The sequence below is a fragment of the Chiloscyllium punctatum genome, chromosome 8 (genome assembly GCF_047496795.1).
Source record: "Chiloscyllium punctatum isolate Juve2018m chromosome 8, sChiPun1.3, whole genome shotgun sequence".
In the NCBI taxonomy this organism is placed as follows: Eukaryota; Metazoa; Chordata; class Chondrichthyes; order Orectolobiformes; family Hemiscylliidae; genus Chiloscyllium; species Chiloscyllium punctatum.
In genome coordinates, this window is record NC_092746.1 from 2,902,437 (window position 1) to 2,921,068 (window position 18,632).

At 40.3% G+C, this 18,632-nt stretch overlaps 1 protein-coding gene across 4 annotated transcripts in view; it reads right to left on the reverse strand.

Annotated features, from left to right (window-relative positions):
- Positions 1-18,632, reverse strand: part of creb5b (cAMP responsive element binding protein 5b) — a 477,031-nt gene that overhangs the window by 322,483 nt on the left and 135,916 nt on the right. For all 4 annotated transcript variants that reach the window (XM_072575045.1, XM_072575042.1, XM_072575044.1 and 1 more), the window contains one exon: positions 15,227-15,399. In XM_072575045.1, the coding sequence (XP_072431146.1) occupies positions 15,227-15,399 (173 nt within the window). The remainder of the gene's footprint in view (positions 1-15,226; positions 15,400-18,632) is intronic.

Sequence of the window (18,632 nt, forward strand, 5' to 3'; positions counted from 1 at the left end):
CCCCAGCAAGATGTGGTGAGCTTCTTGAACCTCAGTGGTCCATGAAAGGAGAGAGTTTCAGGCTCCAGGATTTTGACTCACTAACATTGAAGACAGAGCAATATAGTTCCAAGTCAGGATTATGAGTGGTTTGGAAGAGAACTAGCAGGACGGTGAGTTCCTGTGCATTAGCTGCCCTTGTATTTCTAGGTGGTGGAAGTCACTGGTTTGGATGGTGCTCTCAAATGGGCCTTGGTGATTTGTCACAAACTATCTTATACTTGGTACAATATGTGTAAAAAGTTAATGGAGTGAATATTAAAGGTGTGAGATGCCAATCAAGTCAGTTGCTTCACGGTATGAGGCTTCTTGAATGTCGCTGGACCTGCACTCACCCAGGCAAGTGACGACTATTTCATCGCACACCACCTGGTTGCCTTGTAAATGCTGAACAGTATTTGGGGAGTCAGGGCCTAACCAGATCTTGTAGATACAGTATTTATATTGCTGGCCCAGTTTAATTTCAAGTCAATGGTAATCCCCAGCATCTTGCTTTTTGTGGTTATGACAAACTGGGCAACTTTCCACATTCCCATGTAGATGTCAGTATTCTAGCTATAATGGAACAGCTTGGTTAGTGTTATGACAAGTTCTGAAGCACATCTTCAGTTCCATTATGAACTGTTGTCAGGATCCATAGCCTTTGCAGCATCAAATGCCACCAGCTATTTCTTGATATCACTTGAAATTAATTGAATTGGTTGAGGTCTAGTGTCTGTGCTGCAGACCTCAGGAGGAAATTGTAAGGATCAACAACAGGTTACTTTGGGCTGAGTATTGTTATAAGTGCTTCAACCTTATCCTTTGTACTGATGTTCTGGGCTCCACTGAGGATGTGGGTACTTATGGAGCCACCATTCACAACTAGATATCGCAGGCCTGCAGAAATTAGATCTTTGTCGTTGGTTATGGGATCACTCAACACTAGCACATGCTTCTTACTTTGCTGGGTATGCAAGTTGTCCTGTGTTGTTGTTTCACCGAGCTGAGACATCTTTTTTTTAAGGTTTGCTTGATTCTGTTCCTAGCATGCCCTCCCGCACTCTTCAATAAACCAAAATTGATCTCATGGTGGTGACAGTTGGCATGTCAGGCTGGGAGGTTATATTTTATTGTTCAATACAATCCCATTGCTACAGTGCCTCATGAATATCCAATGTTGAGTTGCTAATTCTGTTCAAAAGCTATCCCATTCAAGTACGTTAATAGTGCCACACAACATTCTCATGTTTTTTCGTCTAATTTCATTCCAAAGTTAACATTTTATCTAATTGTCGGCTACAACAGGAGATTTGTTACGAACCAATTAATCTTCTTTGTTTAATAGGTTACTTTGAACATTCTAACCATGCATCATGTTCTAGAAAATAAATTTACTTTCAATAAATGTTAGCTTTTATTAAGTAATGTATTTTCTGGCATACCAGAATGATAACTGAAGCCAATGTTAATATAAAACAATAAATATGAAACAAAGTTCAATAATTGGCCATAGTAGGATCCAGTTGGCCAATTATCAACTTAATTCACAATAGATTCTTTGTTTGTCTAAAGTACATTAAGCATGCAGCCTTAATAATGATAATCATTATATTTACCCTATCAGATACTTATATTTCATCAGATACGTGTAAAAATATGTCAAAGCACTTCACAAGTAGGTGATTGTAATGGAAGGCACAAGGATGTTGCCTGATACCTTCATCTGTACATTTGCTGTCAGACTCCAAACCTGCAGGGAACCACTAGCAAGTGATGGTGGGAGCAAGATTTGGGTATCAAAAAGATATGGTCACAGACCCAAAGGAAATAGCTCAGGACCAAGATACCTGCTTGAGAGGAGATGCTAAACAGTCTGAGGGGGTGGAATGCCTGTGGAAAGAGAGGCCTGAGGTTCCTTTGTGGTGCTGGAGGAGCCTCTACAACAATTAAAAGAATTTTGCCTTTGTGGCCTTCGTCCAATCACAGGTTTGACATGGTTTTGCAGTCAAGCTCTGATGAGGTTACTGGAGCTGATCAACATATTACAATAGAACGTCAAATGTTGGCTCAAAGTGCAGGTTAATAGCAATATCACTACTGCCTCATAGCACCAGGAACCCAGGTTCAATTCCAGCCTCAGGCGACTGTCTGTGTGGAGTTTGCACATTCTCCCAATGTCTGTGTGGGTTTCCTCCGGGTGTTCCGGTTTTCTCCCACAATCCAAAGATGTGCATGTTAGGTGAACAGGCCAAGCTAAATTGCCCAGAGTATTCAGAGATGTGTAGGCTAGCTGTATTAGTCAGGGATAAATGCAGAGTAATTGGGGTAGGGGAATGGATCTTGGGTGGGATACTCTTTGGAGGGTTGGTGTGGACCTTCGGGGTCAAATGGTCTGTTTCCGCACTGTAGGGATTCTATGATATGATGAATATTGCAAAAAGCCAGCAGAGTTGGAGGGGATATACTGCATTTTAACTGGCCACAAAGGCCTGAATCTGGCAGTAGCATAGCAGGATTCTTAAAAAGATTATTAACAGGATGAGAGCATCACTGGTTAGGTCTGCATTTAGTGCCCAGAGGGCAATTAAGAGTCAATCACATTGCTGTGGGTCTGGAGTCACCTATAGGCCAGATGAAATAAGGATGGCAGGTTGCCTTCCCTAAAGGACAATAGGGAGGCAGATGGTGTTTTCCTGACAATTGCAACTGTTTCATGGTCATCATTAGACTCTTAATTCCAAAATTTTTTTAAACTGAATTCAAATTCCACATTTGCCACAGCAGGTTTTGAACCAGAGTCCCCTAGGTGTCAGGATTGACAGTCCAGCAATACTACCACTAGGCCAAGGCTTCACTAATGTAGCATAGACTGTCTAACCAAGGACATTAAGGGGAGTATCAAATTGCAAGTTTTTTTTTGTTCAATGTGGCAAAGATTAACAATAAACCAGAAGATTGAGAAAGTTTTCAAAACCAACAGAAATTTACAAAAAAAGGGAGAAAATAAACCAAGGTTAAACTAGCATGTAAGATAAAAAAAAGTATAAGTTTCTTTAAATGTATAAAACGAGAGAGGCCAACACAAAGAGAGATCCATAAAAAATTGATGCTGGGAAAATAACAATGAGGAACCAGCAAATGGCAGAGGCGTGAATAAATACTTTGCATCATTGAAGACACTAACATCATTCCAAAAATATGAAATAGTCAATGGACGCAAGAAGAGGGGGGGAGGGACAGCTAAACACAATAACTGTCAATCGAGTAAAGGTACTAGGGAAACTAATGGGGCTAAATGCCAATACGTCCTTTGGACCTGATGGTTGCATCCTAAAGGAAATAGCAACAGAAATGATAGACACTCTGGTAGTAATCTTCCAACAATCCTTCAATTTTGGAAAAGTCCAAGAGGATTGGAAAACTGTCAATTTAACAACCTTATTCAAAAGGGGAGGAAGACTTTGAAACAGGTAACCATAGGCCAGTTATCTTAATGCCAGCCACTGGGAAAATTTAATGAGTCAATCATGAAGAATGTAATAGCAGAGCATTTAGAAATACATAATATAATCAAGCAGAGTCTGCATAGCTTCACAAAGGGGGTATCATGCCTGACAAAACTTGTTAGAATTCTTCAGGAGGTAACAAGCAGGATAGAAAAGGGAGAAATCAATAGTTGTAATACATTTAGTTTTCCAAAGGCATTTGATAAGGTACCATCCATAAGGCTACTTAACAAAATAAGAACCCATGATATTGGGTAGTATATTAACATGGACAGAGGACTGAAGAAGGGATGAAAAATGTAATGAGTTGGGATAAAGGGCACATTTTCAGGATGGCAACCTGTAACTAATGGAGTACTACAGGGATCAGTGCTGGGGCCACAATTATTGACAATAGGTATCAATGACTTGGCCAAGAGAAGTGAATGTACTATCACCAAATTTACAGATGAAGCAAAAATAAGTGAGAAGGCAGGTAGTGAGGATGACACAGAGTTTACATGGGATGTACAGAGGAACCTCACTTATCCAAAGGACACAGACAGGCAGTACTTTGCTTGGTTAATCGAATTCTGGATAATCGAATGCTGGATAACACAGTTAGCTGAGCATCAGGACCTTGTGATCTTGCTGGATGATCTGATATTTGGATAATTGAATGCCAGATAATCGAGGTTCCTCTGTAGATAGGTTGATCAAGTGGGGAAAACAAACTTGGGCAGATTGAATATGATGTGGGTAAATACAATGTTTTACCCTTTTACAGAAAGCTTGAAGAGCTTATATTACTTATATGGGAAAAGACTGCAGAACATCACAGCACAGAGGGATTTGGGAGTCCTCTTTCAAGAATCATAAATTCGAGCATTCGAGTTCAGCAGTAAGAGGGCTTTAATTTCAATGGGAATTCAGTATAAAAATAGGAAGATTTAATAAAACTATGTATAGTTCTGGCACTAGTCAGACCACAGTTGGAATACTAAGAACAACTTTTGAAATTGGAGACATTTTATAGAAGTTCATTATGTTGATTCCAGTATGGAAGGGTACTTTTATGAAGAAAGGTTGAGATTGGGATTGTAATATTGGAGTGTTGAAGAATGAAAGGAGACTTTATTGAAACATATAAGATTCTTCAAGGACATGACAGAGTAGATATTGAGAGGTTATTTCCCTTCTGGGAGAGTCTAGGACCAAAAGGCATAATCTCAGAGTAACGGATTGACTATTTAAGACAGATGAGGAGGAATTTCATCTCTCAGAGTCATAGAATCAGAGCGATGTACAGCATGGAAACAGACCCTTCGGTCCAACCCATCCATGTCGACCAGATATCCCAACCCAATCTAGTCCCACCTGCCAGCACCCGGCCCATATCCCTCCAAACCCTTCCTATTCATATACCCATGCAGATGCCTTTTAAATGTTGCAATTGTACCAGCCTCCACCACTTCCTCTAACAGCTCATTCCATACACGTACCACCCTCTGCGTGAAAAAGTTGCCCCGTAGGTCTCTTTTATATCTTTCCCCTCTCACCCTAAACCTATGCCCTCTAGTTCTGGACTCCCCGACCCCAGGGAAAAGACTTTGTCTATTTATCCTATCCATGCCCCTCATAATTTTGTAAACCTCAATAAGGTCACCCCTCAGCCTCCGACGCTCCAGGGAAAACAGCCCTAGTCTATTCAACCTCTCCCTATAGCAATCCATGGAACTCTTTACTGCAGAAGGTTGTCAAGGTTAGTTGTTAAATGCATTCAAGACTGAGACAGACAGCTTTGCAATCAATGGAACAGGGGAGTTCAAGGATTGTAGGTTAAGACAGGAAAGTAGAGTTGAGGATTATCCGACCAATCATTGTAATTGAATCAAAATCAGAAGCTGCTGGAAAAGCTCAGCAGGTCTGGCAGAATCTGTGAAGAGAATTCAGAGTTAACATTTCGGGTCTGTTGACCCTTCCTTAAACATAGTAATTGAATGGTGGAGTAGACTACATGGACTTGGCTTCAGGTATGAAGCTATTGGAAAAACTTTAGGGGCAAAGGATGAAATGCAGGTTTCCCTGTTCGTGCCTTGGCAGGAAAGAGGGGTGGAGCTGCCTCAAGGTTCCACAGCAGTCACTGAACCTGAGACCTGAGCTTTGCAGATAGCCCCTCAATCCTAGAGTAATCATCAAGATACCAATCTCTCCAACTCCACTCCTACGGACTTCGGCTCATCTCTCCTTCCTGCTGTGAGACCTCTAGCTCTAACTGTTCCCAGACTCTGATGTCTGCTTATAGTTTTAGCTATTACTGCCACACTAGATATGCCAACTAGAGGTTGACTTTCTGAGGCAGGCTATCTACCGTCATTAGGAGTGAAGTCCGGTCTCCTATCACTTAATACTCCACAGAATGTTAAATGGCTGTGAAGCTGCTCTGATTGGTGGGGATATGGTCCCCACTGTCTCTTTGAGTGGCCATAACTGTAACCCTGCTTTCCATAAATTCATGCTACAAGCTTTAAGCATTGACATCACTTTTTCTCCCTCCTATTCTTATGTAAATATTAACCTATCCTAAATGTCTTACTTTGTCCCTTAACATATTAGGGTGAAGAATTTGGTACAAGCTTTTTAAGCATTTGCACATTGCAAAACTGACCAATTCTAACATACATGCATTTATAGTGCAAGTATAGAAATAGAAAAGAACATGGAGCTTTCAATTATTAGAAGAATTTTAAAAATTAGACTGACTTTTTTTGCCATGTTTTGGGAATATTACTACATTAATGATGAGTTATTCCTTTTGCATAAATTGTTTACTTTTGGTATAAATCAGATATATTTTCATAAACAAATCCACCCATTGAGGGAGTGATTGTATAATGTTAATGTTGCAAGAAGAGTAATTGAAAATCCAAGCTATGTTTTGTGGACAACAGTTGGAATCCCACCACAGCAAATGGTGAAACTAGAATTCAATGAAAAAGCCTAGACTGAAAAGCTAATCTATGGTGACCATATAACCACTATTGATTATTGTAAAAACCCATCTGATTCAGTCATGTCCTTTAGAGAAAGAAATCTGTCACCATTATCAAGTCTGTTCTATATGACTGTTGACCCACGGTGATGTGCTTGGCTGTTAACTGCCGTCTGTACAAATGGGATAGCAATGGCAGCTATCCAGCCAGCGACACTCATATTTGATGAACAAATAAAAAAATGCTATTTCTTTTGTAAAAGAATAGTGGCTTTTCATTAATTTCATTTTAAATAGCATATTAATGCATATTAATAAGAATGTCCTTTGAATTTGGTTTAATATTGTTAAATATTTTAAGGTTGTTTTGGGCTAGATTCAATTAGATATATTTTCTTTTATTTTTGCATGGTGTGATGTTGCTGGCTAGGCAGCATGTGTGGCCCATCCTTAATTGCCCTTCAGAAGGTGATGGTGAGCTGCCTTTTTGAATTGCTATAGTCTATGTATTGTAAATACATCTACAATACTGTTTGTGGGCGGCACGGTGGCACAGTGGTTAGCACTGCTGCCTCACAGCGCCAGAGACCCGGGTTCAATTCCTGCCTCAGGCGACTGACTGTGTGGAGTTTGCACGTTCTCCCCGTGTCTGCATGGGTTTCCTCCGGGTGCTCCGGTTTCCTCCCACAGTCCAAAGATGTGCAGGTCAGGTGAATTGGCCATGCTAAATTGCCCGTAGTGTTAGGTTAGGGGTATGGGTGGGTTGCGCTTCGGCGGGGCGGTGTGGACTTGTTGGGCCGAAGGGCCTGTTTCCACACTGTAAGTAATCTAATCTAATCTAATTAGTTGAACTGTTAGGGAGAGATTTCCAAGACTCTAACCTAATGACACTGATGGTATTATAGTTCCAAATCAGATTGGATTGTGATGGGAACCTGCAATTGATGGTTTTCCTATTCATTAATGCCCTTATCTTCTAGATGGTAGAGATCACGGATTTGGAAGATGTTGTTGAAGAAGCTCTGGTGAGTTGTCATAGTGTGTCTTATAAATGGTACACATTACTGCTACTGAACATCAGTGGTTGAAGGAATGAATTTTGAAGTTGTGAGAGGGGTGCTTAATCAAACAGGCTGCTTCATCCTGTTTCTTAAGTGTTACTGGAGCTACACTCATTGAGGCAAATGTGGAGTATTCCATCACACTCCTACCTTGTGTCTTGTTGGTGATCAAGTATTGGTGAATCAGGATGTCAGTTACTCTCAGCAGAATTCCTCATTTCTAATTTATTCTTTTAGCCACTATTTATTTGGCAACCGCAGTACATTTTCTGGTCAATGGTAAACTCCAGAATGTTGACAGTAGGAGATTCAGGAATGGTAACATTATTGAATGTCAAGGGGAGATGCTTAGACCATCTTCTGTTTGTGACAGTTGCTGCCTGACACATATGGAATGTGTCACTTTTCAGCCTATGGCTGAGTGTTGTCCAGGTCTTGCAGTATATAAAATAAACTGCTTCAGTTTCTGACAAGTTGATAATGGTACTGAACTGTGAACCTTCCACTTTCTGTCCTCATTATCAAGGGAAGGTCATTAATAGTGCAGCTGAATATACTTAAGTCTAGGACACTACACTGAGGAACACTTGCAGTGATGTTCTAATGCTGAGATGACTGACTTCCAATAACTAGAGCCATCTTCCTTTGTGCGTTATGAGAGTTATCCCACTGATTCCCATTGACTCTAGTTTTCCTAAGACTCCTTGACATCTCATTCAGTTAAATGTTGCCTTGATGTCAAAGGCTGTCCAGTCCCACTTCATCCCTTGAGTTCAGTTCACTTGCCCATGTTTGGACCAAGGGTATAATCAGGATAGGAGCTGAGTAGCACTGGCAGAACCCAAACTAAATGCAAATGAGGTTATTGTTGTAAGTGTTCAATTTGATAACGTTGGTGTTGGCTCCTTCCATCACTCTGAGAGCTGACTGACATGGCAGCAATTGGCTGGGTTAGATGTCTCCCACCTTTTGTGGACAGAACAAATATAGGCAATTTTCCATATTGATAAGTAGATGCCAGTGCCATAGCTATACTGGAACAGATTGCAATTAGGTCTGGAGCGCATGCCGTCACCACTATTTGGGGGACCTTATAGCTGTATCCCCTACCATGGTGGGAGATAGTAAGATTCTACCCATGGACACCATAATTTCTACTGATGCTTTACCATAAAATTTAGGTTTCTTAGATGCCTTTCAGTCTTGCAAACGTCAGCAGTGTCTTTAACCAGTATCCAAATACATTATTCATAGTTAAATGCACTTTGTTCAATATCAGTAAGAATCATAGGATTCTCACAATGTGGAAACAGGCCCTTCAGCCCGACAAGTCCACACTGACACTCTGAAGAGTTTCTCTCCCCTACCCTATTAATCTATATCTTACCTGACTAGTGCACCTACCCTATATGTCCCTGAACACTACTGGAAAATTAGCATGGCCAATTCAGCTAGCCTGCACATCTTTGAATTACGGGAGGAAACCGGAGCACCCAGAGGAAACACACACAGACACGGGGAGAATATGCAAACTCCACACACAGTCGCCTGAGGCAAGAGGCATGCCTGGCGCTGTGAGGCAGCAGTGCTAATCACTAAGCCACCGTGCCGTCCCATCGATATAGTAACTAGGATATAACTATAGTAGCAACAACTTTTCCTCTACACTTCTCTCCTTCCAAAGAATTTCCTTTCTACCCTTAAAGTGCAAACATTCTCCTCCCTTTTTAAAAGGTTACAAGAACCACACAGCAGCCCATTTCCTCAGAACCATTACCCCTCATTGAGAGATGCCAAGTGGACCACAGGAGTATTATTCCTGTGAAGATGCATGATTTTAACATTAAAATAATTTCCAAGGATTTGGTGCCAAAGTGGATGACAGTTTGCATTGGAGGAAACAATGCCCAGACATGATGGCCAAGGGCATATGTGGCTACATGACAATACAAATATAAAATTTTTGAGTTGACCTACAATCATGAAACTCTTATATGCCTATAGTTCAGAGTGCAAACCTTTTTGGAAGCCTTGCCTGGTTTGGCTGCCTAAGGTAGCAGACACGTTAAAGCTTATTTGGTTAGTAAAGCAGGCAGGAAGTGTATTTGATAGGTTTATCTTTCTTGACCATCAATTTGGCGAAAGACACTATTTGGTCTGCTGGAAATTGTTGGTCTTCCAGAACCAAGAGTTGACCTCAACTGAGTGTTGCAGACATTCCAAGGTCCAGGACTACATGCTAAGGGATGCACTAAAGCTTGGGGCAGCTGCAGCCAAGGTGCAGTGAGGAAAGATCATTTTCTGAGGTTATCAGACCCTGCTTGTACCTCAAATGTAAGTAAATACAGTCTTACATGTGTAAGAGAGGTCTTTGGTTTGTTGGATAGAGTCAAACTCCAATGTTTTCTTCCTTGACATGCTACTGCAAAGAACCAAACTTCATTTGTGACTAAGTTTATTTACGAATAAAGTATATTTTTGAAATTAAAAAAGGACATACAAATAATTTTTCCCACTATTTGTTATACTTCCAGTTTTTGAACAAACATGCCAGTATTGTGTATTTTGTTTGAAATGGTGTTATGAATGTACTCATTTTACTGTAAAGTCAGTAAGCAGATTTAAATTCTTATAACATTTCCTGCCAGTTCTTTCAATGTCATTTCTGAAGCTTTTATGTCCAAGGAATTGCATATTAGATCTCCATTTAGGTAATGAGTCGCTTGAACTACTGTTGAGAACTTCAGTGGAAAGAAATCTGATTGAGGTGAATAGTTGCTTGCAGACTCGGCAAACAAACCCATTGACCTGACTCTGACCTGTTAGACGCTGCTTGGAACCACCACCCAACCCCCCCTCTAAATGTTCTCAGTACATAATAGTATTGTAAAGTGTACTCTTTCTTTGATGTTGTGATCAGTTTCAATTTAATTACTGGTCAAGTTTTTATAAGATTGTATCTGCTTCATGTGTCTTCACTTAGTGACTGGCACAGAGGATAAGGGTGGAATTTTAACCATGGTACACTATTTCTTGTTGTGTTATTGTGTATGTCTTTCAGTTCATCTGTTAGAATTTTGAGATCATAGCAACGTGAGTACACAGGTCGTTCTTCTATAACACATGTTTTGTTAATGCAAATTCACTATAACACAACTGATGAATGGGAACACTGGTTCTAAAGTGCAAACTTTTAAAGCATGTATTGGTTTTAGTGTGATTCCGGCCGCATTAGTTTAAACGGTGCAGCTATTACACAACCTTTCTTATAGCACAGGGTTGCACAAGAACAAAACTAATGCGTTATAACAGAAATGACATTTACAAGAGCCTTGGAATGTTTTATACATTAAAGGCACGATACAAATTTAAATCCTTCCTTCTGGTATAGTCATCTTTTTCCAGTGTGCTCCTTGACTGATGGATTTAGGATATAAAAATATACTTGCTTTTATACAATTTAGTGTTTTACAAAGTACTTTAGTCAATAAAGTACTGTTCAAAGTGTAAACGCGATTGCAACGTAGAAAGCACGGTAGCTGTTTTGTGCATAGCAAACTTCCACAAACAGCAATGTGAAAATGACCATATAATCTGTTCTTTTTGATATTGGTCAAAGATAAATATTAACCAGGGATGACTCTCTTTTGAAATACTGCCCTGTGATACTTTACTTCCATCTAGGCAGGTAGGTGGCACCATGTTTAATGCCTCATAGTGTAATACTCTCTCAGAACTGCACTAGAACATCAGCACCAATTTGTTTTGCTCAAGATCTGGAGAGATGCTATGAACCTGAAAACATGCAATTCAGAAGACAGTGGCCTCCTAAATGAGCCACAGCGGACACCAACAGGGGCTCTTTTTGCTATACTGTTAGTGTCCCTACTTTGAGCCAGAAGACCAGGTTCAAGTCCTACCTCCTCTGGAGGTAAATAATAAGATTTCAAAATGGATTGGTTAGAAAATATCTTTGTGCCATACTAGTCGTATCCCATCCACAGTGCCAGATGAACCGGCTTCAAATCCCATATACTGCAAAGGTGTGTCATAACACATCTGAACAGATTGATTATAAGTATGAATAATCCAAAAAAAATCAACTCTCATGTTATTGTGATAGTGTCCCTACCTTTGAACCCACAGGCTCAGGTTTGAGTTCCACCTGCTCCAGAAATGTGTGATTTTTAAAAATCTATAAACTGTAGCATTGGCAGGGAAGACAAAGAGATACCAGGATGGAAAATTTCAAACAGCTAAACAGACAAAATGTGAATGCAAATAAAAAGTGAATCATCAGGGTTCAAGACTAGAAAGCCAGAGTTCACTAACTTGAAATGAGCCTGCATGACTTTGAGTATTATACAAATAGATATATGCTCCAGATAGATAAATGCTAACAAGGCGTCTGGCTCGCATATCAAAAATAAATATAACCCTGGACAGAGTTTATATTGTAAAAATACAACAAAACTAATAATCATTTCACTGCCAAAATCCATTCTAATTCAGGGGGTGAAAGTTGTTCAAGCAAATCAGTTTACAAATTTTCACAGTCACAGTTTTTATTTTCTATTGACTTGGAAAGTATTGCTAAAGTTTTCATAACAGACTAAATAAGAGTGGCAGTAAAATTAGGTAATGAGTCTCTTGAACTACTGTTGAGAACTTCAGTGGAAAGAAATCTGATTGAGGTGAATAGTTGCTTGCAGACTCGGCAAACAAACCCATTGACCTGACTCTGACCTGTTAGACGCTGCTTGTAACCACCACCCAACACCTCTCCCCCCGCCCCCCCTCCAAATATTCTCGGTACATAATAGTATTGTAAAGTGTGCTCTTTCTTTGATGTTGTGATCAGTTTCAATTTAATTACTTGGTCAAGTTTTTATAAGATTGTATCTGCTTCATGTGTCTTCACTTAGTGACTGGCACAGAGGATATGGGTGGAATTTTAACCATGGTACACTATTTCTGATAGTGAGGGAATTAGATGCTGCTTCTACCCTTTTGCTTTTTACTGGTTTCCACATAATTAGAAGTTAAAGTGCTAGCACCATGCGCAAGCAGCATTGGTGATCACACATTTTGGGAAGATTTTCAGTAGTGCAACCCGAAATCAGCTGGCAATGTAGCAAGTACACTCTGACTATGTTATATATAAAAAAATGGTTCATGGACCAATAGGCAGTCTCTGCTCCACAGATCATTTTCCTGCCCAACTACATTACCATTAACATAAGAATTATTCAGAACACAACAGGCATGAATGTTATTCACATTTAAATTTCACTGGTAACTAGGGCCTCAATTCCAGCCTTGGGCGACTGTGTGGAGTTTGCACATTCTTCCCGTGTCTGCGTGGGTTTCCTCCGGGTGCTCTGGTTTCCTCCCACAGTCCAAAGATGTGCAGGTCAGGTGAATTGGCCATGCTAAATTGCCCATAGTGTTAGGTGCATTAGTCAGAGGGAAATGGGTCTTCAGAGGGTCGGTGTGGACTGGATGGACTGAAGTGCCTGTTTCCACACTGTCGGGAATCTAAAAAAACTATTTCACATTATACCAGTTTATACATGAGTGCAGCATCATTATTTGTTGAGACTATCTTAGTCAGAGAGTTAAACATACAGTCATACCTTATGGTTGGCATGTGCTGATGGTTACAGGGGAGTTAGGGACATTTCTTTATTGTGGAAAAAATAATGGTCTATTTTTATGCTAATTCAAAATTGACTGTTCATGCTAGTCTCCAGTGTTGCATTTGCTAATGTGTACAACATGGCTTAACTTGCAAGCTCAGCTTCTGTACATTATAAAAGGGCAAGGTCAAAGATCACGCTCAGCAAGGGTAATCAAAATGTAGGTAAATTCAAAGTCCTTAAAGGACTTTGCCAGACAACTACCTATGATGGGTCCACAATTGGACAATATAAAAACCATGCCTTTAGACACCTCACTTCCTTACCTTGATAACTGTTCCCGCCTACCCACACCAAATCCAGGATACCATCATGGACTCCTCCAAGTACTGGATTTAGCCTCTTTTGCTCCTTTCAATCACTCTTCTGCTCCTACATACCCCAAGCCCACTCCACACCCTTCCCTGATTTACCCTTGTTGGTCCTGATCCTTCATGCATGCTGACATTCTCCTGCCTTGAGCTACAGAGATCAACAAGGAAAAGGCTGACCTTAGACACACTGCACAAAGCCAAATACTGCACTGACCTTTACTGAATGTAATCTTGATACCATGTGATTCTTATGTGTCGCTGACATTAGCTTGAAGGTGGGACGTAAGGAAAAAACTTCTTCAATAATGCATGTTCATTGCATGCAAACATAATACAGAATGGGAACTCACTGCAGGATGACACAAGGCCCAACATGACACAAACGTCACGGATTTCAACTCTACACTTTAATGTGCCACTAGGAAAGGGAAGTTTCTGCTCCTGCCCAATACAGTCAGCTGAACATAATCTGCCCTTCTAAGTTCCATGAATGAATGACCTCCGCCAATGAATCTACTTAATGTACATCAAAGGTAGTCATAGAAACCTCACAATAAGTTTATATAATTCTGGAGAAAAGTTTTGAAAACTAATACACGGAAGAGATAGAAGAAGGGTAATAAGAATAAAAATGGTCCTTTCAGAGAAGAATGAATAAGACATTGACATTTTAATCTTTACATTGCTTATTAGACTTGATTAAATGTAAACTGAATTGTGCAAAAACAATGGTGGATATTACAGTTCAGGCTTTAGAATTAGTGTCCCCTACAATTGGAGGTGGAGAGGGTGCATATAAGTTCTATTAAATTATTAAATTGGTATTCTCTTCTATTTGTAAGACCAGCTAAAATTTCCAAGAATTGGTGGGTGAAGAGTTTAATTACATTTTTTGGGACACAATATAGAAATCTTTGTTTTAAACCAGAACCACTATCTGTGTTTTAAAACCCAGAACTACTATCATGTCCACTATCTGCTGCTCAATTACCATCTACCCCACTTACCACTGCATGCTTGCCCTCTCCCTTTACATATTCTTCCAGTTCACTTCCACTGAGGAATTCTCCAGTCGCTGTAACAATTAGTCCAGTGGCACAATTTCAATGTACTCTGCCCATCTCATTGCTCCCAATGCATCAGAAATGATCTGAGCTGAACAGGTTTAATGTAAAATTATGGATTCACTTCTAAGATTCTGAAAGTTGCTTCCCAGTAATACATGTGCCTCACTGACAGTTGAATGTGTCATGGATGTACGTTTTAATGATTTCAGATCGACTTAGTTTAGCTTATTAGCAAAAACTGTAGTCCCATAGGTACCCATGTCATTTTTATTAGAAGTCGAATTTCATATTTGAACTATCACTGATCCTTGTCCTTTGTAAATTCTATGAATAGCACACTTCTGTGTTAATGAAGCCCCCAAACCACCACAAGAAATAACAACACAAATGTACACTGCTGGCAATACTGTAACACTCAATGTCAGAAGAAGATTGACCACTTTGACTTTTATTTGTATAGAGGTAATGCCAAACAGACATTGAGAGAGTAACATTGAATTTACTTCCCATTATATCAGTGTCATACTCTCTTTTATTTATGAATGAAAGTGGTAGGTTGGATAGCAATATCTGAACTAATCACTTACCCTATTTGCCTGTTGGTAGAAGGTGCTTGTGTGATGACTGAGCTGGATGTTGGCGAAGGCATGGCTTGCTGGATTACTACTCCACTGTCATGGTTCGGCATCCTAGTGGTGGCAAGCAGATGAGATGCTGATCCTGACATAGGCCCTTGCGCTGACCCATGCACTGATAAGGTCTTTTATAAATAGAATAAAATAAATAATGTAAAATTTAATATAGAAATTTAAATAACAAATAAGATTAACATAATACATATTTTTCCAAAATTCGAAGCATTAGAAAATTAATAGTCTTTAAAGGAAAGCATTTTAAATTTTTTTTTGGTTCTTCTATTTTTCACAGGTACTGAGAAGCAGTAAAGGTATTAGAAAGCAGGTACCTGGCTCCTGACCTTGATTAATAACGTTACGTAACTGAATGGCAAAACCAAAAACATAGCTACCAAAGGTGGCAAGGTTTTTAGTTTTCATCACATTTCTGTAGGCTTGTATCCATCCTTTACATTTTCCGATTGATATGATGACTGAGAACATTTAATATGAGCCATATGAATTGACATTTAACTGTTCACAGATAAATTTCTTTGAACTATTAATCAGTGATGTGCTATGGCAGCAAGTGTTGCTTTTTTCTCAAAGGTTCCTGCAAGCCTCCTGCTGCTGTTACAAGGAATAATTAGGGAAATCCTACAGAAATTCAGTATTCACATGCCTTAAGATGTGGTTGGAAAGCTGCTGGTGTTGCAGGATCAAACCACCTCCTAGTTTGAATAGAACAGTTTTGGTCAGGTGTGTACAGGAAGGATTCCTGACTCAATAAGTAGATAGGCCGACTAGAGGAGAGGCCATATTGGATTTTGTTCTCGGCAACGAACAGGCCAGGTGTCAGATCTCTCAGTGGGTGAGTATTTTGTTGATAGTGATCAGAACTCCCTGATGTTTACTATAGTCATGGTGAGGGATAGGAGCAGACAGTATGGGAAAGTATTTAATTGGGGGAAGGGGAACTACAATGTTATTAGGCAGGAACTGTAGAGCATAAACTGGAAATAGATGTTCTCTGAGAAATGCACAACAGAAATGTTGAGGTTGTTTAGGGAGCACTTGCTGCGAGTGCTGGATAGGTTTGTCCCACTGAGGCAAGGAAGGGATGCTAAGGTGAAGGAACCTTGGATTAAAGAGATGTGGAACATCTAGTCAAGAGGAAGGAGGAAGCTTACTTAATGTTGAGGAAGCAAGGATCAGTTAGGGCTACAGGGTTACAAGGTAGCCAGGAAGAAACTGAAGAATGGCATTAGGAGAGCTAGAAGGGGGCAAGAAAGAGTCTTGGAATGAAGGAATAAGGAAAACCCCAAGGCTTTCTACATTTAGATGAGGAACAGGAGGATGACCAGAGTGAGGGTAGGGCTTATCAGGGATAGTGGAGGGAACTTGTGCCTGGAGTCAGAGAAGGTAAGGGAGTTCCATAATGAATACTTTGCTTCAGTATTCACTACTGAGAAGGATCTTTTTGTTTGTGAGGACAGCGTGAAACAAGATATGCTCGAACAGGTTGACATGAAGAAGGAGGATGTCCTGGAAATTTTGAAAAAAGGATAGATAGGTCCCCTGGGTCAAATGGGATATACCCTATAGGAAGCAAGGGAAAAGATCGCTTGCCTTTAATGATGATCTTTGCATCCTCACTGTCCCCTGGAGTAGTACCAGATGATTGGACGGTGGCAAATGTTATTCCCTTGTTCAAGAAAGGGAATAGGAATAACCCTAGGAATTACAGACCAGTCAGTCTTATGCTGGTGGTGGGCAAATTATTGGAGAGGATTCTGACAGACAGGATTTATGATTATTTGGATTGGCACAGTTTGATTAGAGATAGTGTGATTTTGTGAGGGACAGGTCATACCTCACAAGCCTTATTGAAGTCTTTGAGGATGTGACAAAATACATTGATGAAAGTAGTGCAGTGGATGTGTATAAATGGATCTTAACAAGGCAGTGTATAAGGTTCCCCATGATAGGCTCATTCAGAAATGAGGTAGCCCGGGATCCAGGGAAGTTTGGCTATCTGGATACAGAATTGGCTGGCCAATAGAAGACAAATGGTGATAGTAGATGTAATGTATTCAGCCTGGAGCTCAGTGACCAGTGATTTATTCTGGGACCTCTGTTCTTTTTGATTTTTATAAATGACTTGGATGAGGAAGTGGAAGGGTGACTTAGTAAGTTTGCCAATGACACAAAGGTTGGTGTTGTTGTGGATAGTGTGGAGGGCTGTTGTAGATTGCAACAGGACATTGACAGGATGCAGAGCTGGGCTGCGAAGTGGCAGATGGAGTTCAACTTGGAAAAAAGTGTAAAGTGATTCACTTTGGAAGGTCGAATTTGAGTGCAGAATGCAGGGTTCTTGGCAGTGTGGAGGAACAGAGGGATCTTGGGATCCGTTGCCACCCAAGGGTTGTTAAGGAGGCGTACAGTGTGTTGGCTTTCATTAGCAGGGAGATTGGATTTAAGAGCCACGAGGTTATGCTGCAGCTCTATAAAGCCCTGGTTAGACCACAATTGGAATATTGTGTTCAGTTCTGGCAGCCTCATTATAGGAAGGATGTGGAAGTTTTAGAGAGGATGCAGAGGAGATTTACCAGAATGCTGCCGGGACTGGAGGGCATGTTCATGAAGAAAGGTTGAGGGTTCTAGGCTTTTCTCATTACAGCAAAGGATAATAGGTGACTTGATAGAGATGTAGAAGATAAGGAGGCATAAATAGAGTAGATAGCCAAAGACTTCTTCCCTTGGCAGAAATTGCTATCACAAGGGGGCATAATTTTAAGATGATTGGAGGAAGGTTTAGATGAGATGTCAGAGGTAGGTTCTTTGCAGAGAGTGGCGGGTGCATGAAATGCACTGCCAGTCATGGTAGTAGAGTCAGGTACATTAGGAACATTTAAACAACTCTTGCATCGGCACATGAATGATAGTAAAATGAAGGGTATGTAGATTAGTATGTAGAGTAGTATAAAAGGTCAACACAACATAGAGGGCCGAAGGGCTTGTAATGTGTTGTACTGTTCTATGTTGTACTGTAAGTGCTGAAACATGTCTGGATTTCCTTGACTGACTGTCAAAATTCATGCAGTCAAGGAGAGAAGTGATCATCAATTAGCATGACAGTGACAAATGTCTGATACCACAAGATAGATCAAATACCACCCAACAGAAGGGGTTAAGGGTCAGCGTAAGAATGCCTTCCCACAATGCCCCATATCCAGAGCATTCAAAACAGAAGAGGAGTCATGAGCAGGACCTATTGGAAGGGTGATGAAAGCAATATTTTTTTCTCAAATATTAATCTTCAGGTGTTTAATGTTCTGTCCTGATCAGACCTTCAAATTAGCCATACTTTTGTTTTTGA